This window comes from Misgurnus anguillicaudatus, chromosome 13 (genome assembly GCF_027580225.2).
Source record: "Misgurnus anguillicaudatus chromosome 13, ASM2758022v2, whole genome shotgun sequence".
Taxonomy (NCBI): Eukaryota; Metazoa; Chordata; class Actinopteri; order Cypriniformes; family Cobitidae; genus Misgurnus; species Misgurnus anguillicaudatus.
Window position 1 is genome coordinate 27554972 of NC_073349.2, and position 25888 is coordinate 27580859.

Consider the following 25888-nt stretch of genomic DNA (forward strand, 5'->3'; position numbering starts at 1 on the left):
GCATGCATATGCCGATGAATTAGGCCTGCTGTGTTTTAATTACAATATCATCACTGCTAACGAAAGACGTCCGTGTGAATAAAAATACGTTCAGAACTGGCATAGCATAGCTCATTTAAACCCATAACTAACTGTAAACCACAATTGTTTTGTAACAATCAGGACTAACTCGATGAAGAACAGTTGAGCGGGTCACGTGATCAAAGGTGCGCGCGTCGCCAAGTTCCATAGAACGTTATGAACGCGCCCGATTGCCTCGCGGGAACGCGCTTCCCTCACACACACACACTCTCTGAACGCAACAGCTGCATAGTGAGTGATTTGCAAACATTGAAAGCAAGGCATTTCGTCCGGCTAACAATTGGCTAACTCAGCTAATCAGATTTCCAGTGAGAAAGACAACCAGCGACCGTTTAACATCCCATAAACGTTGTTCGTTACTATAGCGATTGTTAGCACAGAATAAAAGTACCTGACGAACTCTGAATATAATGGTAGGTATGGAGGGTGAGTTCCTTATTTTCTATATTACTCATCGCTAGCGTGTCGTTAGCCAAATTTTCTATTATAGCCACGAGCACAGGTTGATCTAACCCTTACTAAAGTTACCAAACTGAGGAAAATGTTATATTTGAGTTAAACATCGACACTCTATTATGATACGACGTGAAAGATGATGATAAAGTTGATGTCTCTGTTTGTAATGCAGGAACTGCATTAAGACCTTTTGATGTTCCTCCTTAACTTGAAAGGGGAAAGAATAGAAAACAGTCCGACAAAAGTATTCGCCATCACCTTAAAAACAAACTTTAAAAGTTGTATTTCGCCATCCACTATGTTATATCAAACTAACAATAGCTTTTTTTAACAAAAATTGGAGGTTAGTGTTTTTTTATACTGCTATTGTTCAACAGGTTATTCAGAATTAACTTTTGTAACTTATGTGGTTGTTATTGTGGATGGTGTTAATTTTATGATAAGGATTTGTTATTCTTATACTTCTTCAATACTTTAATAAATATAACAATAAGTACTTATTCTTGTCCATGTAAGGGTTTTTGTGTTATAAAACTGCTTATGCAAATTAACATCAGTAGTTAAAAAGGGAGGAGTGCATCGCATGCCAAAAAAATAGAAAGCGAGGCCATGCAGGTATATTGGAGAGGTATGTAGTAAAATAACGAGCAGTCTTTAGAGTTGCTGATCGAGTTAGATATGATCACGTGTCAGGAAATTACGGCTACTTTAAAGACATGCTTCTTCCACTCACACGAGATAAGAGTATAAGCATTATTATTTTCTTTACAACGCTTTCCGGATATACTGTTGCTTTATGTTTGTAAAAAAAACGATACTTTAAAACCTGGCCTGTTGTGACGTCAGTAAGCGTCTTTTTAATCAAAGTCATCTTTATTCGACGTTCATCCATCTAAAGCTACATATAAGATTATAAAGGCACACCTTTCACACATGTTATGCCTTAAGCTTGTAAAATCAATTTACATTATATTAGAATATATTTAAAAAGTGGCAATTATATAAAACATTTAGCATTTTTTGAGGGGTAAAGAAAGGATCTTTCTCTCTCTCTCCCTCTTTGCTATCTGCATTGACCTAAAACTTTGCCCATACATAACATTTCCTTAAAGTCATTTAGTTATTGTATGTCATTGATTGCATATTGCGATATTATCTGGATAATTTCGATATCTTGCAGCCCTAATAATAAAGCAACGGTTGATATTCAGCTTATTTTCAACTAATATTATTATTGACAGCCTATTTTTGTTTTATAACTAACTTGTGATGTTTTTAATAACTTATGGATATATTTGGGTGACTTTGAGGGCAGAAGTCCATTCTTGTAAACAGGTTGCATGGCAGAGCCCAAACAAAAGCACAAGGCGAGCAGCAGCTGGTCTTTAGCATGTTCACCCACCCTGTTTGTACTCCATAATAATGATACAATTGTTTTATATTATTTTGCACTTTTTAAGTTGTTTATATATCTTTTGATACTTTATGTCTCAGTGCAGTAGTATATACTTACAATACACTTTTTGCTTTGAAGATCTGTTGGATTATTACTATTATGAAAGTAAATAGCTGTTAAAAAATGGCCTTTATCTATGTGCTCTTTGCTGCAGACAGCATGCGAGGTCTATCATTAGAGAATATTAGCAGAATAAGAAATGTGTGTGTTTAAGACCGTCACAAAATTTATGACAGTGTGTTTCCACTTTACTTTTTTCAACAGTGGTTAGTCTATAGATAGATCTATAGTGCTGAAGCATTCTTTTTAAAAACCGTTCCCTGTTTTTTACCACCCCACGTTAAAAAAAGCACAAGTCTGTTTAATACACAGCTTTCTTTTGTGAAAGTATGCTATGCTTGTAAAAATTAGAATTGGATTATTTAATAAGAATGTTAATGGTTGTAAAATAGATCAATATCCCCACTTTATGGTTTGTATTTAAAGTTTTTGCTTTCCTCAACGTTTTAGGCCGCCATAATAAGAATGAATATTGTTTTGGGTGTTGTGTAATATCTAAAGAGAAAGATAAATGGGGCTCCTCTTATCTCTTGGCATTTTTTCAGCCTTGAAGTTTGGTTAAAGGGTTGCAGAACAATGCTGGGTCTCCACCTAAAGCTTTATGTGTGAGGTTTCACAGATATTGTGACGGACAGCACTGTACATATGCATAAAAGTTCAACTTCCTGTTGCTTCAGAGTGTAATGCTTTTGAAGAGCGGCATTTTGGCAGTTTTGATGATCTGAATAGGATTTATTGATTCATAGATGCAGTATGAGTCTAGATTGCTTCGTGTCTGTGAACTCCTACGTTTGTGGCAGCATAGCGTTTTAAATTTGAAGTTACTCCGTATACCCACCTAGATTAGGCATGTTGCAAAGACGGTCCCACTTACATAGCATTAAGGACTTTTGTGAAGGACACGGCCATTGTATACTAGCATAGTGTCCTCAGGAGGCCACTAGCTGCTGGTTCACTTCCAATTCAGAATTCACATGCATTAGGGTCAAACCCACAATCTTTGGCATGCTGCCCAGATCTTTAACCGCTAGGTTGTTACTACATTTAACTCTGCAATTTGCTTTAAACAATAGCTGAGTTTCCATTACTCCAAGTTGCGCGAATTGACAGTCCGAATTTAAAAAATATTGCCAATGGAAATGCGTCAATTTCACAAAAACTATATATCACATAAACGTTTTTACACTTGCATGAGGTTGTTTTTCACAAAATTGTGCAAAACTGCAATGGAAACTTTCAGGTCACTTGATGCAAGTAAGTCACATAATTATTTGAAGATGACTCTAAAACACCTCAATACGTGTCTGCTCCCATGTTTAAAGGACCACTACACCATTTTTCAATATTTTACTATGTTCTTACCTCAACTTAGATTAAATAATACATCCCTGTCTTTTTTCAATGGGTGCACTTTATTTTTGTACAGCGCGTCGTGAATATGCTAGCATCTAGCCTAGCCCCATTCATTCCTATGGTTCCAAACAGGGATGAATTTAGAAACCACCAAACATTTTTATGTTTTTCTTATTTAAAGACGAGGAGTTACACGAGTTAGTATGGTGGCATAAAATAAAACTTTTGTTTGGAGCCATAGGAATGAATGGGGCAAGGCTAAATGCTAACACATTCACGAAGCGCTGTACAAAGATTAAGTGCACGCAATGAAAAAAGATGGGTATGTATTACTTTATCTAAGTTGAAGTAAGAACATAGTAAAATATTGAAAAACAGTGTAGCTTTCCTTGCCAATAATGTTTGGATAACACCCCTACATCTCTTGTTTTAAAATATAATGTATTATATATAGGTTACCACTCCTATAAGGGGCTTTCCTTGGCATTTATGTTTAGATAATACTCCTTTGGTTAAAAATAATGCCTCGTGGGGTGGATGTGATATCAGTCGACGTAATGTTTGTAGTGACATATAATGAGAGGAAAAACTACTTTTCTTTCGCATATCATCAGTTAATGAAAATGGCGTCATTTCGCGATAGTCGTTTGTCGACATTTTAGAGGATAACACTAAAGTTTTACGCAAATGTGTAATGGAAACGCAGCTAATGAAACTGTAAATTCTTAAAGAAATTTTGGCCATAGCTTATAAACACAAGATTGTTTAAGATATATAGACCCCTTCAAGGTTTGTAAACATTGAATGATTATCGGGTGCGCGCGCAGCACGGGGTCGAACTGTTCATACCATTTAGGCTTTATAATTTAATCTAACAGTGCTGAAAAATGATGACTTACCTCAAATGAAGTGAACACAACAGACACAAGCCTCTTTGATCTTTGCATTGTCCCAGTCTGCACGTTAATTGCTCGCGGGCGCAGATGTTGTATTTTTTTGTTTTTGAGATTCTGCATGAATCGCGAAAACTTAACGGAAGACCTTGTGCGATTTTCAAAGCCCACAACGTAAGTAGGCATTTTTGACGATACCGAATAATACGCAACTCAATCAGCTGTAATGACTTTTCTGACCCCGACATGCGCAGTGGGAACAGCCTGTGACGTGAACCGTGAAGGGGTCTATAGGAATAAAACTTATGCTAATGCTTTTCTTTGGTTTCAAGTTTAGGGTGTGTGGGGAAATTCAGCTAAGCATTAAACTTAAAGGGACAGTTCCCCCAAAACATTTCCTCTCTCTGATGTTGTAACAAACCTGTATTCATTTTTTTGTTCTGAGAAACAGGAAGGAAGATATTTTGAGGAATGTTTGTAATCAAACCGATTATGAGACCTATTGACTTCCATAGTAGGAAAAATGAATGCTATGGAAGTGAATGTGGCTCATGAACGGTTTGGTTACATACATCTTCCTTGTGTTTCTCAGAACACGTAAAATAAATTTCTGCAGGTTACAACATAGAAGGGAGGAAATGATGACATAATTTGTATTTTTGGATGAACTGTCCCTTTAAGGTCTGGGTGTTTTTTAGATATCCATGTGTCACAGAGCTCAAGGTATACTAAAAAAGAGATGAGGCCTTGATTCATACGCCCGTGTTAATTTAATCATCTATATTTGAAAGTGTATCCTGATCTGTGCATTCCACAAAAGTGGCCACACCTGACTTTGTCTCTTTCTTCCATTTCAGGTTTTGCCTGTCAGGACAATTTCTCCGTGTGAATCATAAAAAACAACTGATGGAGTTTAAGCCCCAGCACCTGGCAGGAGCCAACTTCTTTATGCAGAAGGATGGATCATAGGCGTTTACTGGACGTCAGTGTAAATATACTCATCTGATGTTCAATAAAAACCATTTGGCTCAAATTCCATGGAAGGCCCTAGAATATTTATCGGACGTGTCCTCCATCAGCATTTCAGATGAGTGACTCATACATCAGATAACATTCAACATATTTTATTAAAGATCTCATAAACTGAAATTTATTTATATAAATAAACATGCCTACCCATTCAATGATCTCGTTTGTGGAAAGTCCTGATGGATTAGCCCATGACATCCTTAGCCACAGCAGCGCCAGCATGCCCGGTGCTGGATCTAGCATGACGCCACACGGCATCTTAGCGGATAAACCAGGTACGCAACCGTGCGGTAGCCTACCTCTAGACTGCATGTTTTGTGAGGAGACCTTCACTCACCACGATGACCTCGGACCACATCTTCTCTCCCAGCATCCCACGACGTTCCACGCTCCCGCTGTGCTGCGCGTGGAAGCGGAGTTTCTCACTCCTAGCGACAGAGCTCGTTCCAAGACCTGCCCGATCGTGGAAAAGACAGAGGAGATCGGTTGCGTCGTGTGCGGTCAGGCCATTGCAGATGCGGCAGAGTTGGAAACTCACATGAGAAAACATAAAGACTCCTTCACCTATTGTTGTGGCCTCTGTGGACGTCGTTTCAAAGAACCATGGTTCCTCAAGAACCACATGAGAACCCACGGTGGAAAGGCTGGGTCGAAAAACAAAAACCAGGATTTGGAGACTCCATCCACTATTAATGACGTCATCCAAGACCGGCCCCCATCACCCGTAGTTACGCCTTACAAAATGTGCATGGTGTGCGGTTTCTTATTCCTCAACAAAGAAGCTCTGGCCGAGCACAGTAAAGTTCACAATCGCGAACTGGAGGCGGATGAGAGCATATCCGGAGACTGCCAGCCTGCCGAGGAGCAACCTGTATCTCAGGAGGCTTTTTTGCAAACCCTAAAGTTGCATCCTTCCGGAGAAAAATCCGAACGGAGTCACCCATCCGGACGCTGGATATCACAGCTCGATCCTTTCAACACCTACCAGGCCTGGCAGTTGGCCACCAGAGGCAAGATAGCAGCCGGTCCGAACGTGGCTAAGGAGCTCAACGCGGACTCTAACTCTGAAAATGAGGACTCCGGTTCGGAGAAGGAGGAACTGGGGGCCATTTGGGCTTCGAACGGCGGAGATAAACCCGTCAGACGAGGTCTGAGAAGTGAACTTAAACCTACTGCCGAGACCCCGTCCCCAACACCCGACCAAAAGAGTTTGATTCGTAAAGACAAGCCGACGAACTGCGAGGAGTGCGGCAAGATCTTCCGGACGTACCATCAGCTGGTTCTCCACTCCAGGATCCATAAGAAGGAGAGGGGAGGAGCGGAGAGCCCAACTACACCTGTAGATGGAAGAGCATTGAGCGTTGGCTCCTGTAGCAGTTCATCTCTTGATCGAGCAGAGGAGTATTCAGAGGACGGCTCTGAGGAGGGACTGCAAGTCGATGCCTTTAATCCAGGTATTATTACGAAAGTGTATTTTACTTTATTTTTAATTGCAAAATGCCTTCGCTTATGGGAGGCATTAAAGGAATTAGACTGTGCAAATGTGGTTGTCAAAACTAATTTAAATTATTAACACAGAAAAAGCTATTTTGTCTCATTAGTGAGGTTTCATTGCACTTTTATACAGACTGTTCTTTAAAGCCTGTGCAGATAGCGGAGCTTAGAGCCTCCTCTGCTGGTTAGTAAAAACATTACACCTGCATATCACAGACTTGTATTGGGTCTTAAGCACAAACAGACAAAGGAGTAACATTTCAAAAGTTTCCTATTAAATTGAATCCAAAATATACATAAAATGGGTTTATGTCCAAAACTATTAGGAAGTTATTTTATTTCGTTAATAAGGCTGATTGTGTGTATTTTAATTTCTATTATAGAATACCATTTTTAACTTTTAAGCAGTATGGAGGATTATATATAGGGTACTATTTTGTGTCCAAAGTTATTTTTCCTGCTTTTACTAATTATTAAATTTTTTATTATTTTAATAATTTGGTACTCATCATTATCATGAATATAATATTTTCTGTAAAAGTGTCTTATATAGCTGAAAATGTTGAGTTCCTGTTGTCTAATTCTGTTACTGTTAAACTCTGTTACCAACACTGCAAAAAATCATTTTTAAGAAAAAAAATCTTAGTATTTTTGTCTTGTTTTCAGTAAAAATATCAAAAAATTATTAAATTAAGATGCTTTTTCTTGATGAGCAAAACGACCCAAGAAAATACGTTTTTAGACCAAAAATAAATAAAATTAAAAATAATTTTTTTGGTTGTTATATGCACAAAATCACTTAAATTTGATATTTTTAGTCTAAAAACTAGACTTATTTTCTTGGGGGTTTTTTTTGCTCATCAAGAAAAAGCATCTTAATTTAAGAATTTTTAAATATTTTTACTGGAAACGAGACAAAAATACTAAAAGGTATAGAAAATATCATAAAAAATGTTATGGCCTGTAACATCTCATGACAATAAGTACTAAATGGTTAAATAAATAAAAATATAACTATTTAAAGAAGAAGAAAATAATGACTTTGGATACCAAATGTACCTGCAATTATATAATCATTTATATGCGACCATGTGTTGCCTGAATGCTAAATATGCATCTTTTCTTACAGATAAAAGTGAAGATGGGTCTGGTAAAATGAAGCTGAAAATTCTTGCTCCAAGAAAATGCGGTTACTGTGGCAAGACTTTCCGCTCGAACTATTACCTCAATATTCATCTCAGGACACATACTGGTTCGTAAAAGTGACTTGATTCATGTCAATAAATTAGGGCTGCAACTAATGATTTTTCCATAATCGATTAATCAGGCGATAATTTTTTTCGACTGATCGGATAAAAACAAATATTTACTCAATTAGAATTTTCACTTATTATAGCTAAACAAGGCACTGATTTTGGGTATGCATGTGTAAAAGTGTACTTTTAAAAGTACAAAAGCCACACGCTACTACAGAGTAGCTACTATTATAACTATTATTTACTTTTATAATCTATTGGATTTTGATATTTTATAAATTATTAAATAAAAATGTGTGCTTTTAAATAGTAAAACATCTTTAAATGTCAAAATAATAATAAACAAAACGTGTTGAGTCAAAGTGGATGTGCTGGTGAATAAATTTAGCCACAGATTAAAGGTGCTCTAAGCGAATTCACACGTTTAAGACTATAAAACATATTTTTTGGTACATACAGCAAACATATCCTCACTATCTGCTTGCTACCTGACCGCTGATCAAACTGTAAAAAACGCGATCTCTGTAGACAGCCCAGGCTCCACAAACGGCAATAACAACACAGTGGCCAAACCTAGCACCACGAAACAAAAAGTGTTCCAGCCAATAAACGACAAGAAGGATTTGGGGTTGGGGGTTGGGCGCGTTCATGAAAGCACGGAAGAGAGGGGGAGCGGGAGGAGTTAGCTACGCTCTGTTTCTTTGAAAACAGTTCAAACATCAACAAAAAGTGACGTCGCACAGATTCGCTTAGAGCGCCTTTAATCAACTTCTTTTAATTTTCAACTTTAGACCTTGATGAGTATTAAAGTGTCCATAACACGCTGTTTCTGCGTATCTAATGTGAATCTGAAGTACCTAAAAAGTAATATTACATCCTTTATATCTCCGAAGAGTCTTTAGTTTTATCAGTTTATAAAAGACAGATTAACTTTACAGATTCTTTCCGTTAACGTACGGAAAAATTCCACAGGAGGAGTTACGGACTGCGGGAGGAGCGAGTCCGAGTCAACACTTTATACAACACTGACTGGATAACTTATGATTCACTACATGTTTGAGTCGTTTACATAATATGCACTTACGCGCATATTTCCAACATAACACAGAGGTCTCAGGGTGTTTTCACACCTATCTTGTTTAGTTCGATTGCATCGTACCAGAGTTCGATTGCTCAATTGGTGCGGTTCGTATGGGCAGGTGAGAATGCAGCAATCGAACTCTGGTGCGCACCAAAAGTGGACCAAACTCGGTACGCTTTCAAACGAACTCTAGAGCGGTTCGTTTGTGGTGAGAACACGATCCGAGATATAACCGACCTAACTGCAAAAGTACTGCGCATTTTGGATTAAACCAGGTGCCGTAGTCAGCTGCGCAGTGCGTTATCAGATGAGGAAGTGTTTGTTGACAGTTTCTATTAGCAATATTAGCACAATGACAGATCGCGGACATACCTGGAGTTGCGAGGATGTGCGGGGGCGGAGCCTCAGAAATTAGGTGTCTTCGCCGTTTGTAGTGCATTAAACCGTTGTTTTCAAGCCGCATCCGCGATTCATTCTGAAAATGAACGGTTTGTCTAGAGTGCTGTATATAAACTATGTATAACAACCACCAAGACATAATTACAGCGTGCCGCCGTCTGTCCATGGTGTCTGCTGTATTATCCTTCTTTTGTTTACTTCCGGGGGTTCCGTTGGAATTTCGCGCACGTTGATTCTGACCAATCGAGAAGCAGTTTAGGAAATACGTTCAAATACATGTGGCCAATGAGTGATGTTGTTCTTATCACATGACAGAATTTTGGTTCGTTTCAACTGGTGCGTAATCAGTGTGGTGTGAAATTGAACCAAAACCGCTAAAAAAGTTACAAATGTATAATTTTTTGCTTTTGGTCCAGACCATATGAACCGAACTACAGATGTGAAAACACCCTCACTTACCGCATGCAACCCGGTTGGGACTTTTCATTGAAATCCAGCGTTAAACAAACACACACGCAAAACTCCGCTGCTACCCCAGATAAACAAACTATATCCATTGTGTCCATAATGCTGTCTTTCTTCTCTTTACATCCAAAAATTCACTTCTTCTTTCGTGCCATTACTGAGTCTTGATATAAAACAAAGTTGTCGCCTGAAGTGATGCCTGTAGCTTCATCCTCGGTTCTCGCTCTCCCGCTGATTGACGTGTGGGCGTGGTTTTTCGGGGAAGCGCCCATAAAAAGAAATGATACCTATGGCTTACCCCTGAAACATCAGCTGGATTCGTATTCGAAAAAAACTTTCTAAAACTTGTACGAACCCTGGCGAAGTGCATTCGGCACAGAAATACTCTGTAACACGCCCAACTGCTTTTTGACACTTTGCATTTGTTCAGCATGAGGAAACAACTCTTAAACTGTGTTTATAAGTCAGAATGCATTAAATACCATTTTTGACAACAAATTTCATAATTGGTTATTATCGATTTTATCAATTAGTTGTTGCAGCCCTACATTGAATTCATTCATTCATTTCACATTTACATGTTGCATCTTTCTAGGATAATAGTAGTTCTTCAAAATAATACAGGTTGTTTATTCTCTTTTTGTAACAGGTGAAAAACCATACAAATGTGAATATTGTGATTACGCTGCAGCACAGAAGACCTCTTTGAGATACCATCTGGACAGACGTCACAAGGACAAGCCCTTCACCGAGATCCCAAACATTCCTGCTAAAACTCCCATCAAGGCCGCCGAATCTCCCAAGAACGTAGATGACAAACCAGTCTTAAAACCAAACAAACAGTGGCTCGCTCCTAAACCTCTCGCACATAGTGTTAAACTTGAATCTGCCATTAGCCAGCAAGTTATTACCGTCGCAAGTCCTGCTTTTCAAGTCAAACAAGAGTATGCAAGTTCTCCTGCCATAGCTCCCTATACCCCATCCAGTGAGGGCAACCAAAAATGCCCTTTACCTGTAAACCTAAAGATGGAGGAAAGCGCAGACGCTCCACTCAATCTCTCTCTCAAAGCGTCTTTCTCTGTATCTGCTACCTCAGTACCACGAGACCTGTTACTGACCAACACATGTACCTCTTGCTCTTACGAGACCCTCTACCCTGAGGTGCTCCTGATGCATAAAAAGCTCGTCCACAAGTTGGACGTTAGAAAGAACGGATATAGACCTCAAAAACTGAAACGGTACACCGGCTGCCCCCCGGCTCTCGGAGGCAAAGACGTCACTCCTTTGCCCAAGTTCAACAGGAAGCATCCTCGTCGGACCAAATCTCCATTCCACCAGCATGAGAAACCCCCCGAGAAGACTCTCAAACATCTTCACATGCCTAAGATCTCTCCCGCAAAGGAACGCTGGAAGGATCAACACAAAGAGGGGCAAAGGAGCAGAGACCCGGACCCACCTTCCGGCCTGTCTTCCAGGATCACTTCCTCAGATCACATTGTTGATCCCAATAGAAAATTGGTCATCGCCCGAGAGATCTCCAAACCGAGACCCAACCTAGACCACGAGGCGGCCGGTCAGAGGGCCAAAAATGGCATGGTGTGGTCCACCGACCCGAGCAAACTTTACCTGTCTGACCGTTTCCGAAACTTGACGCAAATGGATGTCGGAGAACCCTCCAGCAAGAGACACAAATCTTTCGAGCCGTCGCACATCATGTCCGGACGGCTCGTAGAGGATTTCAACCGACTCGTGCCCTCTGGTAGAAATGTGCCGTCTAACTCGCCCATAGCTACTGCTAAAGTCACATCCACGCCCGCTACCAACAGCGTGCCAACCGATTGGAACGTCATCAACCTACTCCGCTCCTACACGCCCAACAGCCTGACATCACTGTACCACCCCACTGCTGCGGCTTCAAGCCATGCTGTCATGTCTTCACCTGTCTCTGGTAAGAGTTTATATAGTGATTATTAGAAAATTCTTATTTAGCAATATTTAAAGTTTATCAATATGCTGGAGCACTGCAAAAAAAGACTTTCTTACTTAGTATTTTTGTCTTGTTTTCAGTAAAAAAATAAAAAATATATAATTAAAAAATATAATACAATTTTTATATTAAAATAAAAATTTTATGAATATAAAATTTAAGCGAATTTGTGCTTAAAACAAGCAAAAAGAAAAATGTTCTTAAATTAAGTGTTTATGAAAAAAGTAAACTTATTTCAAGAAAATTTTTCTTATTCCATTGGCAGATTTTTCTTGTTTAAAGCACTAGTTTACTTGGTTTATATTTTTTGTCTAAAGTTTTTAGACTTTTTCTAAAGATTCTAGACTTATTTTGTTTTGTTAATTATTTTGTTCATTTAAGAAAATACATCTTAATTTAAGAATTTTTTAGATATTTTTACTGAAGACAAGACACAAATACTAAGTAAGAAAGTCATTTTTTGCAGCGAGTACACTGCAAAAAAAGATTTTCAAAAATTTTTTTTTAGTATTTTTGTCTAAAAAATCTTAAATGAAGATGCTTTTTCTTGATGAGCAATACAAACCAAGAAAAATAAGTCTAGTTTTTAGACCAAAAATATCAAATTTGAGTGATTTTGTGCATAAAACGAGCAAAACAAATCTGCCAATGGGGTAAGCAAAAAATTTTTTGAACATTTTTCTTAAACCCTAAATTTAAAAAAAAATTGCTCACCCGACTGGCAGATTTTTTTTGCTTGTTTTTTGGACAAGATCCTAAAAACTAGACTTATTTTCTTGGATCATTTTGCTCATCAAGAAAAAGCATCTTAATTTAGGAATTTTTAGATATTTTAAGTAAAAACAAGACAAAAATACTAAGATTTTTTTTCTTGAAAATCTTTTTGCAGTGTGTAAAGATGTTTTTTTTATCATTTATAAATTAAATGCTACCATAATATGTAAAAACATTACAATTTTTTAAACACCATTGTTCCATTTAGTGGTTAAGGCAGGCAGTTGCTTTCACAATGCAAAAAAATTACTTTCTTTCTTGTTATTTTTGTCTTGTTTTAGTACAAATATTTAAAAAAAACTTATTTCAAGATGCATTTTCTTGATGAGCAAATTGACCTAAGAAAATGAGTCTAGTTTTTAGACAAAAAAAATGTAAATGAATTTGTGCATAAACTAGCAAAAAAAAAAATCAGCCAATGGGTTACGAATAAAAAAACTTTTTTCTTAACCCTTAATCAACTTTTCCTTCATCTCAGGGGCATGAAACTGTGACTTTTCCGAAAAAATCGATCTAAACATGCACAAAAAACCTGTCTTGATTTGGTTGTTCTAAAGGTGTGTAAAAACATTTTGATCTGATAGACCCCAAACTTTTAAAGAGCGATTGCATATGGAATTTCAAAAAAAATATTTTTTATACTTTTTTTACCTATTTACTGCACAATTACTTAACTAGGCCATAAATTGGCTCATGAAAAATTATTTTTAAAGAAAAAAAAATCACTTAATTGTCGATCTTAATTAAATTTAATTGTTTTTGGACTTTGCTTCCTGTGTTAGGGATAGAATACTGACATCTGCTGGTTTGTGGAAAAACCACATATATGACCACATATATCCAATAGAGGTCCATAGGACGTTTACATTTTCACTTATGACCCCGTTTAGGGTGAATATGACCGCATATTGAAAACGAATGGGAAAATTAAAATAAAATCATTTTTTTCATTTTGTTTGTCAAAAAAAAAGTACATCCAAAATCTGAAAATTTCTACGTATAAACCAAGGTCTGGTCCTGGAGCATAAATAAAAAGTGGAACGAACTTTCATTCTCATACACACAAAATACAGATTTTTATGTAGGCTATTTCAGAATTTTTTAATATATATTCACAAATTCTCATTTTGTTGTGAAAAGAATTTGAAGCATCAAGAAAATGAAGTGAAAATCCCTATGGACCTCCATATGAATATGTGGTCATTGCACTTTCTTTCTTTAATTATAATTTCTAAAGTGTTTCCACAAACCAGCAGATGTCGGTATTATATCCCTAACACCTAGAGCAATGTCCAAAGTGATTTTTTTATTTAAAAATGAGCCAATTTATGGCCTACTTAAAGGTATTGCAGAAGATTTTCTTTTTCCGGGTGGATCATCAAGACTATTGGTCCTCCTAGTTGTCAATCAGGAGTGTTGCACAATTGCATTTTTTAAAAAAGTGGAGAAGGAGGTTCTTTTCTAAAATTCGACAAAATCCTTCGCTACACCTTTAAGTAATTGTGCAGTATATTTGTAAAAACTTCCAGATTTTCAAAAAACGCAGTATAAAATGTATAGTTGAGAATTACATAAAAAAGATATATAGTTTTCCATATAAAAATGTGTATTTCCTGATGCAACCGCTCTTTAAAAGTTTGGGGTCTATCACTAAAAACTTTATCCTTTTTTAATACTGACCATATGAATCTCCCCTTGTGCCACTGCAAAAAATGATTTTCAAGAAAAACATATCTTGGTATTTTTGTCTTGTTTTCAGTAAAAATATCTAAAAATTCTTAAATGAAGATGCTTTTTCTTGATGAGCAAAACGACCCAAGAAAATAAGTTTAGTTTTTAGACCAAACATATAAAATTTAAGTGATTTTGTGCATAAAACAAGCAAAAATTTCTGCCAATGGGGTAAGCAAAAATATCTTGAAAATTTTTCTTTAACACTAAATTCAAGAAAAATTTGCAGATTTTTTTGCTTGTTTTATGCACAAAATCACTAAAATTTGATATTTTTGGTCTAAAAACTAGACTTATTTCCTTGGGTCGTTTACTCATCAAGAAAAAGCATCTTCATTTAAGAATTTTTAGATATTTTTACTGAAAACAAGACAAGAATACTAAGATTTTTTTTCTTGAAAATAATTTTTTGCAGTGTGGGACAATAAAGTTCACCTTCACCTTGACTTTATTCAAGAAAAATGTATAAAAAAAAATCTTACCCCATTGGCTTTTTTGCTTTTTTAAGCACAAATTCACTTAATTTTTTTTCTTCTAACTAGACTTCTTTTCGTAGGTAATTTTGCTCATTAAGAAAATGCATCTTGATTTAAGAACTTTTAGACAAGAAAACAAGACAAAAATACTAAGAAAGTCATTTTTGCAGTGCATGAAGTAAATGCTTTCCCACTCCTCGTTGTCCTCTTTAGTGCCCTCATTAGTTTATATCTAAACCCTGTTCCTCTCTTTTAGGGAGCAGGTCCGTAATCTACCCTCATTACTCGCCCGCCGTGAATCAGAGGAGAATCCAGGCCAGTCCTTTGAGCAACGAACGCCGTGGACCTTCGGAGAAGAGCTCATAGAAATAACCGCGGTAAATGTCCGATCTCATTTCCAAGGCCACGTGCTGCGATCATCGCCGCTTATGTGATTCATCTCTTTCCGCAGACTTGTAACAAGCTGAGAAAAGATAGCGCCATCACCAACGCCCTGGGGGAAGGTTTAAGGGATTTGATGTTGCTCCAGGTGTGATTCATACACTAACAGACACGGTACTGCGGGATACGGGCAACGGCCTCTGCTTCGGACCTCAGGCTCCAGCGCTGTTTTGATTCAATTTGCATTCCATTACGGCAACGATTGCACCCGCGGTGCACTTAAAACACGCACTCACTCTTGTTTACCGTGTACGCCGGTTGACTTGCGAATCCGTTTCGGGTCAGCGGGTCGTAATTGCTTAAATACTAATGAAGCCACGAAGCGTGCGAGTGCCTGCATGTACTTTTATTAAAAGCCCGAATGGCTGTATTAAGTGGACGCCACTGACCAAATAAACAAGGGGTTGTGTTTCGCTCCTCTAATTGCGTGATATTGTTTATATTGTTAATGTTTAACATCTTTTTTACACCCTACAGGTCAACTTTATGCTATGCAGAGAACGGTAACCTTTGTTGTTGTTATTCAAATCTTGTTTTGTATAAATTTAGCTGCTGCGTTGCTGTCTCTCATCGGAGACTCCAGAAGCAATGGTGACGTACTGTGTACTGTTGTGTAGGTACATTAAATATAAAGAAATGCAGGGACTGCGTGGAAACTTTTCACTGTGATGACAAAGACATTGAAATCCTCAGGATGGACATTAAACTGTGATATTGCTCTGATGTGGCCGAACAGTTCTGCCAAATGTGTTGTGAGCGTTTTTGCATTTTTTTTTTTTACTTAATAATCAAGGATGTGTATTTATTGTTTTGCATCAGTGGGTCATCATTTTGTGTGTGCGTGCGTCTCTACCGGAGCCTTTGTGTTATGTTGGCAGATGCATGTCATGTTTTTTCTGTTACTGTCCACGTGCTACATACTAACTTCCTGGAAGACGTGTGGCAACCAGAGAGTTAAATTATTTTGTATTATTTAAGGGGTTTTTCATTGTGAAGCATTTGATAGTGAACATGTGTTTCCCCTCCTTCTACTGTTAAACTATTAACTCTCGATCGTTTCAGTTTACGAAAGCTGTTAGTCTGAATGAATTGATGGCTGTCGGTGTCGTTCAAGTCGAAACCCAATGCTGCTTTATGGTGTCGTACCTTCCTTGTTCTGGTTTATCTCGCACCCCTCTTGTGAAATGTTTCAACACTGAATTGGGTTTGCGCAAGTAGTTCGGTTTAAAATGGAGCGACAGCCGCGTGTACATATTTGTTTGTAGTTGTGCTCATTTTTTTCTTTCTTCTTGGGGTGTCTTTGGTATTTTAATTATTTTTTCTTTTGCACTTTCACTAACAATTTTTCTCTGTTGTTCGTTTTGCGTGATTCGGTTCTGTCTTCACAAGCATGCAAAAATGAAGCCAAAATGTATCCTCCTTCTCTTGTCCATGTTTCAGTGTGAACGCTGTTATTTTGGCCTTTAACAGAACGTGAAATGTGGATTTCCAGACCTGTGACGGCTGTATTTCAGGACTCTGGCCCGTTCTAGTGGCAGAATAAAGCAAGTGTGTACATTGGAATGAATGTCAATTTATTTGTCTGACTTCAGTTTCATCAGATTGATTGATTGTGCCTTTGTGTAAGTTAATTTTCATCTAAACATTTTATTAAAATTTATGAAGTTTATAGTTTGATGTACTTGCTGGCAAATCATATAGAGAAAGTGAGTAAAATGATACATTAGTTGTTCTTTAAAGACATCATTGGTTCATTATCCAATAAGTAAGGAATAATTGACGACGGGCCGTTGAATTATTCGAAAATAATGCTCTCCCAAGGTGGAAATGTGGCACGAAGCGCAGTGCCTTTACACCGCAGGTGTGCATTATAATCAAATAATTCAACGGACCGGAGTCAGTTATTCCTCTTATACCACGCTTGCCACAAACATTGCTCTGGTGCCTATTTTTAAGATATTTAAAAGATTAGGTGTGCGGTTTACAGAAAAATAATCAACACCTATGGAACATTTCTCAGCCAATCAGAATAAAGCATTCAACAGTGGTATAACATTAGTTAATGCACACAGATTTAGATTTTATAAATGTGATCCTGAACCACACAATCAGTCATAAGTCACGCGGATATATTTGGAGCAATTGTATGGGTCAATATTTTATGCCAAATCATTAGGGTATTAAAGATTGATATACATTGATGAAAAGCTTTTGGGTTGTTTGTGGCTATTAACAGCGACTAAATTAAACAGCTGTAAAAATGTATCAGATGAATATTTCTTTACATTTTTTTGCATAAATCTGTTAATCAGCCTCAAAACTACAATGATTTTAACTCTTTGATTGGCAGGTTTATAGGTGATGTGACTGATTTGGTAAAATAACACACAAAATGACTGATTTTCAATATAAAAAGTGATTGTGGACTGGATTTATTTGAACCTTTTTCATAGTCTTGGGCATGTCAAAGACTGGTAAAAACGTTTGCTTTGATACATTTTTAGTTTTTGTGCAGTTTCAGATTTTATTTTTTTCTCAGTCATTTACAAGCGTGCCACACCACCACTGATTTTCAAGAAAAAAATCTTAGTATTTTTATCTTGTTTTCAGTAAAAATATCAGAAAATTCTTAAATTAAGATGCTTTTTCTTGATGAGCGAAATGACCCAAGAAAATAAGTCTAGTTTTACGACCAAAGATATCAAATTTGGGTGATTTTGTGCATAAAGCGAGCAAAGAATCTGCCGATGGGGTAAGCAAATTTTTCTTACAATTTTCAAGGATTTAGTGTGTAAGAAAAATGTTAGATTTTTTGCTTACCCCATTGGCAGATTTTTTTGCTTGTGTTATGCACAAAATTACTTAAATTTGATATGTTTGGTCTAAAAATGTATTTTCTTTGGTCGTTTTGCTCCAAATTTTTATATATTTTTACTGAAAACAAGACAAAAATAATAAGCGCAAGCCCAGAAACGTGAAGCCAAAACCTCTCGATCAACCCCCCCCCAATGACTGGTCCCCATATAGGTCATAAACCCCGCCTCCCCATGTTATTTAATGGGACTTGAGACCAACTAAACAATTACACTTTAATTATCAACATGATCTCACAAAGTTGGGTTTGGGTAGGGATGTCATTTCATGTAAATCTAACCCTGAACCGAAGCGAAAATGGTAAGAAAATAGGACAAAACAGTTGAGTAACCAATCCGTGAGAATGCCACGGAAAAAGACAGTCCGTAGCAGGGCCACGGAAAAATGCGGAGATCCCTGAGAATGCCACGGAAATATTAGCACAAAATTCCGTGACTATGCCATGGAAATTCGTGAGATCAGGTTGCTAATTATCTTTTTTCCGAAGCTGGTTTCTGTCATTTACTGTAGTTTTTAACATGCTGATGTAAATTCAAATGTTTGTTTTTAAAATAAGTTTGTTATTAGTTAGTTATTTTTTCTGCAAGAGCGAGGCCTTGCTTTCGCGGCTTTACTTCCTGCTCACTACTGCGCAGGACTAGTCACGAAATCGCTACTGCGCAGACTCGAGACCCAAGATGTCAATGCCGTGTTGGGACACTGGTGGCTTCAATTTTCACCAATAGAAGAGAGCGAACGGGCGTCGTACATCTTTTTTTTTTACAGTCTATGGTTTTTGCCTCATTGACTTCCATTATAACAACATTTTTTGATTGCAAAGCCATGACATCATGTAATCATGCATTCTTGATTGTTGGTGGTTTTTCCAGTTGCAAAGAGGTATTATTTGTCATTTTTACTATCGGATCACAATGTGGCACTATTAACCCTTTAGTAGGCCTGTGCAAAAACAAAGCTTGATTTCTGCGTTGTACATTGAGTTATATGGAGTATAACAACGTGTGTGGGGTTGGGTTAGTATTGAGGAGCACCTCCCTCGTACACCAGTTGCAACTGCACTGGTGAGAGAGATTCAGTCTCCTGTAGCGGTCCCTCCAAACACAAATCCACAGAAATCAGAAGTGAAGAGGGGGACATGCATGTTGTGCACAAAACAAAAAGAAGAACATTCAGCACTTGCATCTGTTGTGGTGGACACACTTGCAGACCAGTGTTATGCTGCAAGTCCTGCTGGAAAGACCGAACAGACACACACGTGCACACTAAAAGTTAGTTTGTTAGTTCTCCATCCATCCTCAACTCTTGCTTCATTGTTCAGTTTATTTGAAGTTCTTTTTGCATTTTGGTTCATAATAAATGATGTTCAGAAATCTAATGCAGAGAAGAGTTTTTTACAGATTTTTTCCAAACACACTCAAAAATGTCGTTATAATGGAAGTCAATGGGGCAAAAACAGCCACGAACAACAAATTAGGGAGAAAAAAAATCTGATGCTGCACAAAAACCTTTTATGTATTATTGAAGAAGAATCACTTTTTTATAGAAAATCAGTCATTTTGTGTTTTTTTTCTCCCCAAATCAGTGACATCACTTATGAACTTGGCAACTGAAGAATTTTTTTTTGAAAATGGAATTTTTGTAAACATTTGGTAGTTTTGATCAGTACTGAGGTTGATTTACAGATTTATGCAAATAAAAAGTGAAAAAAGAATCCAATAAATTTTTACAGCCGTTTAATTAAGTGGCTGTTAAATTTGCCCACTGTATAGGGTTTTTTTAAACTGTAAAGCATTTTCTCAAATTATGTGTAAATATAAGATTTGTCAGCAAAATCATTCAATTTGCTGGATCACAGAGAAAGTTGTGGCAAAATTATGACCCCCACAGTGGCCCGAACAACCCATAAGGGTTAACTTAGAATAATAAATGCTGTAGAAGTATTGTTCATTGTTAATTCGTGATAGCTAATCTATTAACAAATACAACCTGATTGTAAAGTATTACAGACATTCTGCAATGAGAAAATAAGGCATTTTAATTGCTAGTAATGCAATTTCATCTTAATGTTTTTTTTTTTGACAGCCCCTCTGGACATTAAAGAAATGAAAGATAATTTACATAATTTGTGGGGTGTATCACACTAGAACATAATTTTTCGCCCATAGTAATAATTTATCGTATTGCAAATGAAGCCGGTTTGTGATTTCGACTGATTTTAGAATTGTTACATTTTCATATGTGAGAATTTTACAATTCTTGAAACTTTAAAAATAATTCTGTTTGTAGTTTTTTTTCTCGCTCTAAAATCAACTCAAACATCATCATCATGTTTAAAAAGTATTTTAATATACATTTAAATAACTTGAATATCAATGCAAATAATCTAAAAACTATTTTTTGTTATACAGTAAAGTCTTAGTTCACCACAATCTTTGTTGTTATAGCAGAGTTTTAATAACCATACACATTTATTTTTTGGTCTCTTTATTAAGATACAAACAGAAAATATGAGAAATATACACACAAAAAGGTAAAAACCTTTTTTGGCACTAAACACATGTTGATTTTTTTAAGCAGACTGAGAAATAATTATATATGATCACTATATCATTGCACACAACAATAATTGTGTCTTGTACAGTATTGTAAGGTGAATGAAATGCTCAACATTTGTTTTTTATTTTAATTTTCCCAGTAAGATTGTTACTTAAAAGAAATATAACCAACATTCAAACTTATTATCCCTCCTGAAGCCGATCTAAAAATATTTTCACTTGTTTTACGGTAGCTAATGTCTGTGGGCCATAAAAAGTGCAAAATCACAGATGTCACACCAGAGGGCAGCATCTCCAAACACGAGAACTACTGTGACCCAAACCCACGTGCTCGATTTAACAACACAATGAACTCAATTCACCAGTTATTGCCTTTTGTAGAGATGAAACAAACCCCCTCATGTTTTGATGTAAAATAAATACAAAGCATCGTGGGCGTTTTTAAGAGACTTCAACTGCTGTGCTCCAGTGATTGTTAACTCGCTTTGCATTTGTCTGCATTCATTGTCCCGCATACCGAATAAGTGACGCCAGTGTGTTAAACCTGGCCTAGTCCATCACAAGTCTATCAGCAAATTACAAAAGACAACATCCAGCACATTAAACAGCGAGAGTCAATCCCCCTCCTTTTCTTTTTGACTATAGCGCATCTGCTTACTGTCTGCTCCCCAGGGCCTGCGCTGTGTAATCTATTGCATTAACTCACATTAGCGCACATCGCCCATGGGTCTCAATAATCACAAACGCAAAATGAGCATTTCACTTAATATCACCCTCACATGCCCCTCAAACCGAAGCTAAAGCGAGCATCTGGATGGGACGGCGAAGGAAGCAAAACCTCGGCCCGTGACACACTTCCTGTTTTCTGTAATCCTCCGATATGATTCCCGAGCGCGGTTTTACGCTTCTCAAGTCTTGCTCAAGGGTTTAATGTCAGGATTGAGTTTGTATTGAATAAAGCTGCTTGATGTTGTGTTTATTTGATGCACATTTGTGGTGTTACGGTGACATTTGGACATTTAGCTCAGAAGTGTTAAATATGGTCCCCCAGCAAGCAATAACTGTCATTTCATCATCTAGGTTAACTATAAACCCGATATACTTCTAGCCAAAATTTGTTTACACCTTCTTTTTGCCAAAGTAAGTCTGCCAAATGCATACATTTTTATATATAGGTGATATAGTCTGTTTTACATAGATTGTTTTAATATTCATCTCATATTGGTTTAAAAAAATTTAGACACTGTAAAAAAACTATTTGTTGGTTTGTCCTAAAGGGAACATATAATAAAAATCTGACTTTTTTCCATGTTTAAGTGCTTCTATCAACCTAGAAAATGTGAAGAAGATCAACCCAGTAACTTAGTTTTGGTAAATAATTCTCTGCAAGCATGTAAAAAATAGGTAATTGAAATTTGGCTCCCCTTGTGATGTCAGAAGGGGATAATACCTCCCCTTAATCTGCATTATCCAACCCAGTGGTTCTCAAACTGGGGTCCGGGGCCCCCAGGGGGGCCGTGAGATGGTGCCAGGGGGCCCCCAGTTTTATGACATTTTACAAAATACATTAATTCATCATGAATTTTCTGAAATTAAACCTACAAAAAAGGCGGCACTACTTTGTATAATTAAATGTTTTGTTTAATTAAAATGTGAATATTAGAACTGTTTTTTGTCATAAATTCTTTTTGGAGGGGCCGCGAAGGAATGCAGCGTTCACAAAGGGGGCCGCACGCTGAAAAAGTTTGAGAACCACTGATCCAACCACAGCACTGCCATTTAGAGCAGAGAAAGAGAGAGAAAATAATTGACAGCAAATGAATTTTAATTTTAACAAACCACCATTATGGCGATCAGTGTTTGCATTATCTCACTTGCATTTAAAAGGATACACCAAAAACAGCATATTTTTGCTCATACCTAAAAAGTGGCACTTTTAAAATGTTGTAAATAAATTATCTATATAGTATTTTGAGCTAAAACGTCACATATGTACTCTGGGGACACCAAAGATTTATTTGACATCTTAAAAAAGTCTACCGAGCTCCTAAGGTGAAATTGGAGTAAAAAAATCAGAAGTTTAGTTTCATGTGCTCACGCGAAACCTTCATGTGCAGAAATGTTTTTTTAAGTTTAGTTTCGCATACTCACGTGAGGTTATCGCGTGCGCAAGTGAAACTTTCGCTTTCACGTGCGCATGCGATAGTTTTACGTGTGCACACAATAGTTTCGCTTGAGCATGCAATAGTTTCACGTGCACACGCGAAACTAAACTTTATTCAATTTTTGCTCCATGTCCCCTTAGGGGCTCCGTACCCTGATCTCACGAGAATTCGTACATATTTTACTAGTTTGCTAATTCAGATGAATTCATACGAAGTTAATTGTGCAAAAATGTACGATTCTAATTAAAAAAAAAAACGAAACCCCTAACCCCACACCTAACCCCAATGTCACAGGGGTCAAGGCAAATCATACAAAAACCTAGAAATTTGGCCGTATGAGTTAATACGATGAATTAAAACATCACATATGTACTCTGGGGACACCATAGATTTATTTGACATCTTAAAAAAGTCTTGTGAAATGTCTAGTTTCATGTGCACACGCGAAACCTTCATGTGCAGAAATGTTTTTTTAAGTTTAGTTTCGCGTGCTCACGTGAAGCTATAGCGTTCGCAAGTGAAACTTTCTCTTTCACGCGCGCATGCAATAGTTTTACGTGCGCACGCGGTAGTTTCACATGTGCACGCGATAGTTTCATGTGAGTATGCGGTAGTTTCACGTGCGCACGCAATAGTTTTGCGTGAGCATGTGAAGGTTTCACGTACGCACGTGAAACTAAACTTTACATAATTTTTGCTCCATGTCCCCATTAGGGGCTACATACCCTGTTCTCACGAGAATTCGTACATATTTAACGAGTTTGCTAATTCGTATGAATTCATACAAAGTTAATCGTGCAAAAATGTATGATTCTCATAAAAAAAACGAAACCCAATCCCTAGCGCCGCACCTAAACCCAACGTCACAGGGGTCAAGGCAAATCGTACAAAAATCTACAAATTTGGCCGTATGAATTAATACGAATTAGCCAACTTGTAAAATATATACAAATTCTCATAAGATGGCGTTGGAAAGTCCCCTTTAAAAAGTAAGTTACATGTTTTCCATAAAAATTTCATTCAACTTATAAGTATTAATTTACAATTTTTTTTAAACAAATAATATTTTTAAGTTGAATTAACAAAAAATGTTAAGGCAACCAGGTAACTTACTTTTTTAAGTTAAACAAACTTTTTGTTTTACAGTGTATAAATATATTCGTTAATTTCTCCACAATAAGTTCATGCCTAAAGTGCTTGGTACATCATCAAACCTTCTCGTAGCGATATTTTATAATGCATGCAATGCATAGCAATGGTTACAGCTCCTGCCATCATCCCCTGCTGTTACAGCACAATAGTTAATTCCTGTTTTCATCCTGCCTTGTTTTCTGTGAAGGTGTGGGCCCTTTTGTGCCTGGGGTCACACCCTGCAGAAGAGAGCTTTATTTCCACTGGGTTCTGCTTTATGCACAGCAGGAGGTGATGTTGCTTTTGCTGACATTGGGAACTGGCACGCATGGGGCCCGACGCAATGCTGTGTGCAGCAGGTAATGCACAGAAGAACAATGCTAAGATGTTAATTAGAGTTATGTGCAACATGGGGCCGCGTGCAGTTACCCCTATTGCTTCCCGAAGTGTTTGTGAGACCGTTTGTGGCGAAAGCGACGCAGGCGATATTCCCTGTAGACGAGGCTACTGAGGCGACTGTATACATATTTTATTAGAGCCGTTTCCCCTCTGTCAGGCAAATTATTTGTTCGACATAAAAATGTTTGACTGTCTGATTTAGCGTTGCCATAAAGGATCGATATTTTGATTCATAAATCAACTTTGGTAGTAGGCAATTCAGTTTGTTTACAGGCACTATTTTCATTTGTTTAAATTATTTATTAAAGATGGAGGAAAATACCAATCTAGATGAAATGCTGACCTGCTACACACACCGTGTCATTTATTCTGTCTTCAGTGTCTATTGTTATGTTTTAATGGATGTTTTTGCCACTTTTATTCCTTTTGTTTAGAGCTATTTTGTATTATTTTGTCTTATATTTAGTCATGTTGTCTTGTAAATCAGCAATTTTATTATTGTTTATGTTTAGGTTCAGTAATTTTTATTTTTATTGGCAATGAAAACGCTATTAGTTAGTAATTGAAATGGCAAATGTTCAGAAATGTGCGTCATGAGAGGGGCTTCTGCGACTCCACTCGCTTCCTGTAATCACGTCACTACTAGAGCAAGTTCCTGATTGATTAATGCGGCGCGTTTTTCCCCCAAAGTTCAAATTGTTCAACTCGCGCGTTTCTCGCGGCAATGCTAAATTTGCGACATTTGACGCGCAAAAGAGGCGGAATCGCGTCTACCGCGCCACGCTAAATGCTTATTCACATCGCAAGACCTCCAGACACGCGTCAATGCGTCTTTACATTGATTTAACATTGAAATCACTTGCGCTTGACGCCTCTACCGCGGCTGGTGTGAACGCAGCATTAGAAGGCGATCGCACCAAAAAGTCAAAATTATATGACAATTTTGTGTCCCATGTGTCAACATTTTTTTATATGACTGATCAGATGAAGACTTTTCTTTAAATAACATGCTTTCTGAAGTGGTCAAAATTAAGAAATGTCACTTTAGTCATTTTATTGGTATTTAACAAATTTGACTGTCTTTCACTGCAAAACCCTCTAAGTGCAGTAGGGGGCACTGTGATGCGTATTGTATTCAGGTCCAGATACTCACAAGGGGCGCAACTTTGCGCACTTTGCTGAAAAAAATTGTTGTGCAGATTATGCCAACAAAACAGTATTTCTGAATGGCCTAAGGCCGGGATTAGGCAGATTTGATGCAAAAGTATTTAATGAACGTATAATACGTGCCGAGAGCATTCGGTTAATATCATTATCTTGTTTTTGACGAAG

At 37.3% G+C, this 25888-nt stretch overlaps 1 protein-coding gene across 2 annotated transcripts; it reads left to right on the plus strand.

Annotated features, from left to right (window-relative positions):
* The first annotated feature begins 222 nt into the window (after positions 1-222).
* znf217 (zinc finger protein 217) lies at positions 223-16995 on the plus strand. Of its 2 annotated transcripts, none has more exons than XM_055188577.2 (6): positions 223-507; positions 5157-6782; positions 7952-8074; positions 10673-11971; positions 15248-15368; positions 15443-16995. In XM_055188577.2, exons 2-5 carry the CDS (start codon positions 5468-5470, stop codon positions 15355-15357), a joined length of 2847 nt encoding a protein of 948 aa, XP_055044552.2. In that variant the 5' UTR covers positions 223-507; positions 5157-5467; the 3' UTR covers positions 15358-15368; positions 15443-16995. The 2 variants fall into 2 exon arrangements, with proteins under 2 accessions (XP_055044552.2, XP_055044551.2); XM_055188576.2 differs by having other exon boundaries at positions 223-494.
* Positions 16996-25888: the final 8893 nt, after the last annotated feature.

What these genes read in the sequence shown, in the direction of transcription:
- znf217 (XM_055188577.2), top strand. Translation starts at nt 5,468, where the DNA reads ATGCCTACCCATTCAATGATCTCGTTTGTGGAAAGTCCTGATGGATTA. An exon ending in AGTCGATGCCTTTAATCCAG is followed by an intron (nt 6,783 to 7,951) that starts GTATTATTACGA and finishes CTTTTCTTACAG; the next exon opens with ATAAAAGTGAAGATGGGTCT. An exon ending in TCATCTCAGGACACATACTG is followed by an intron (nt 8,075 to 10,672) that starts GTTCGTAAAAGT and finishes TTTTTGTAACAG; the next exon opens with GTGAAAAACCATACAAATGT.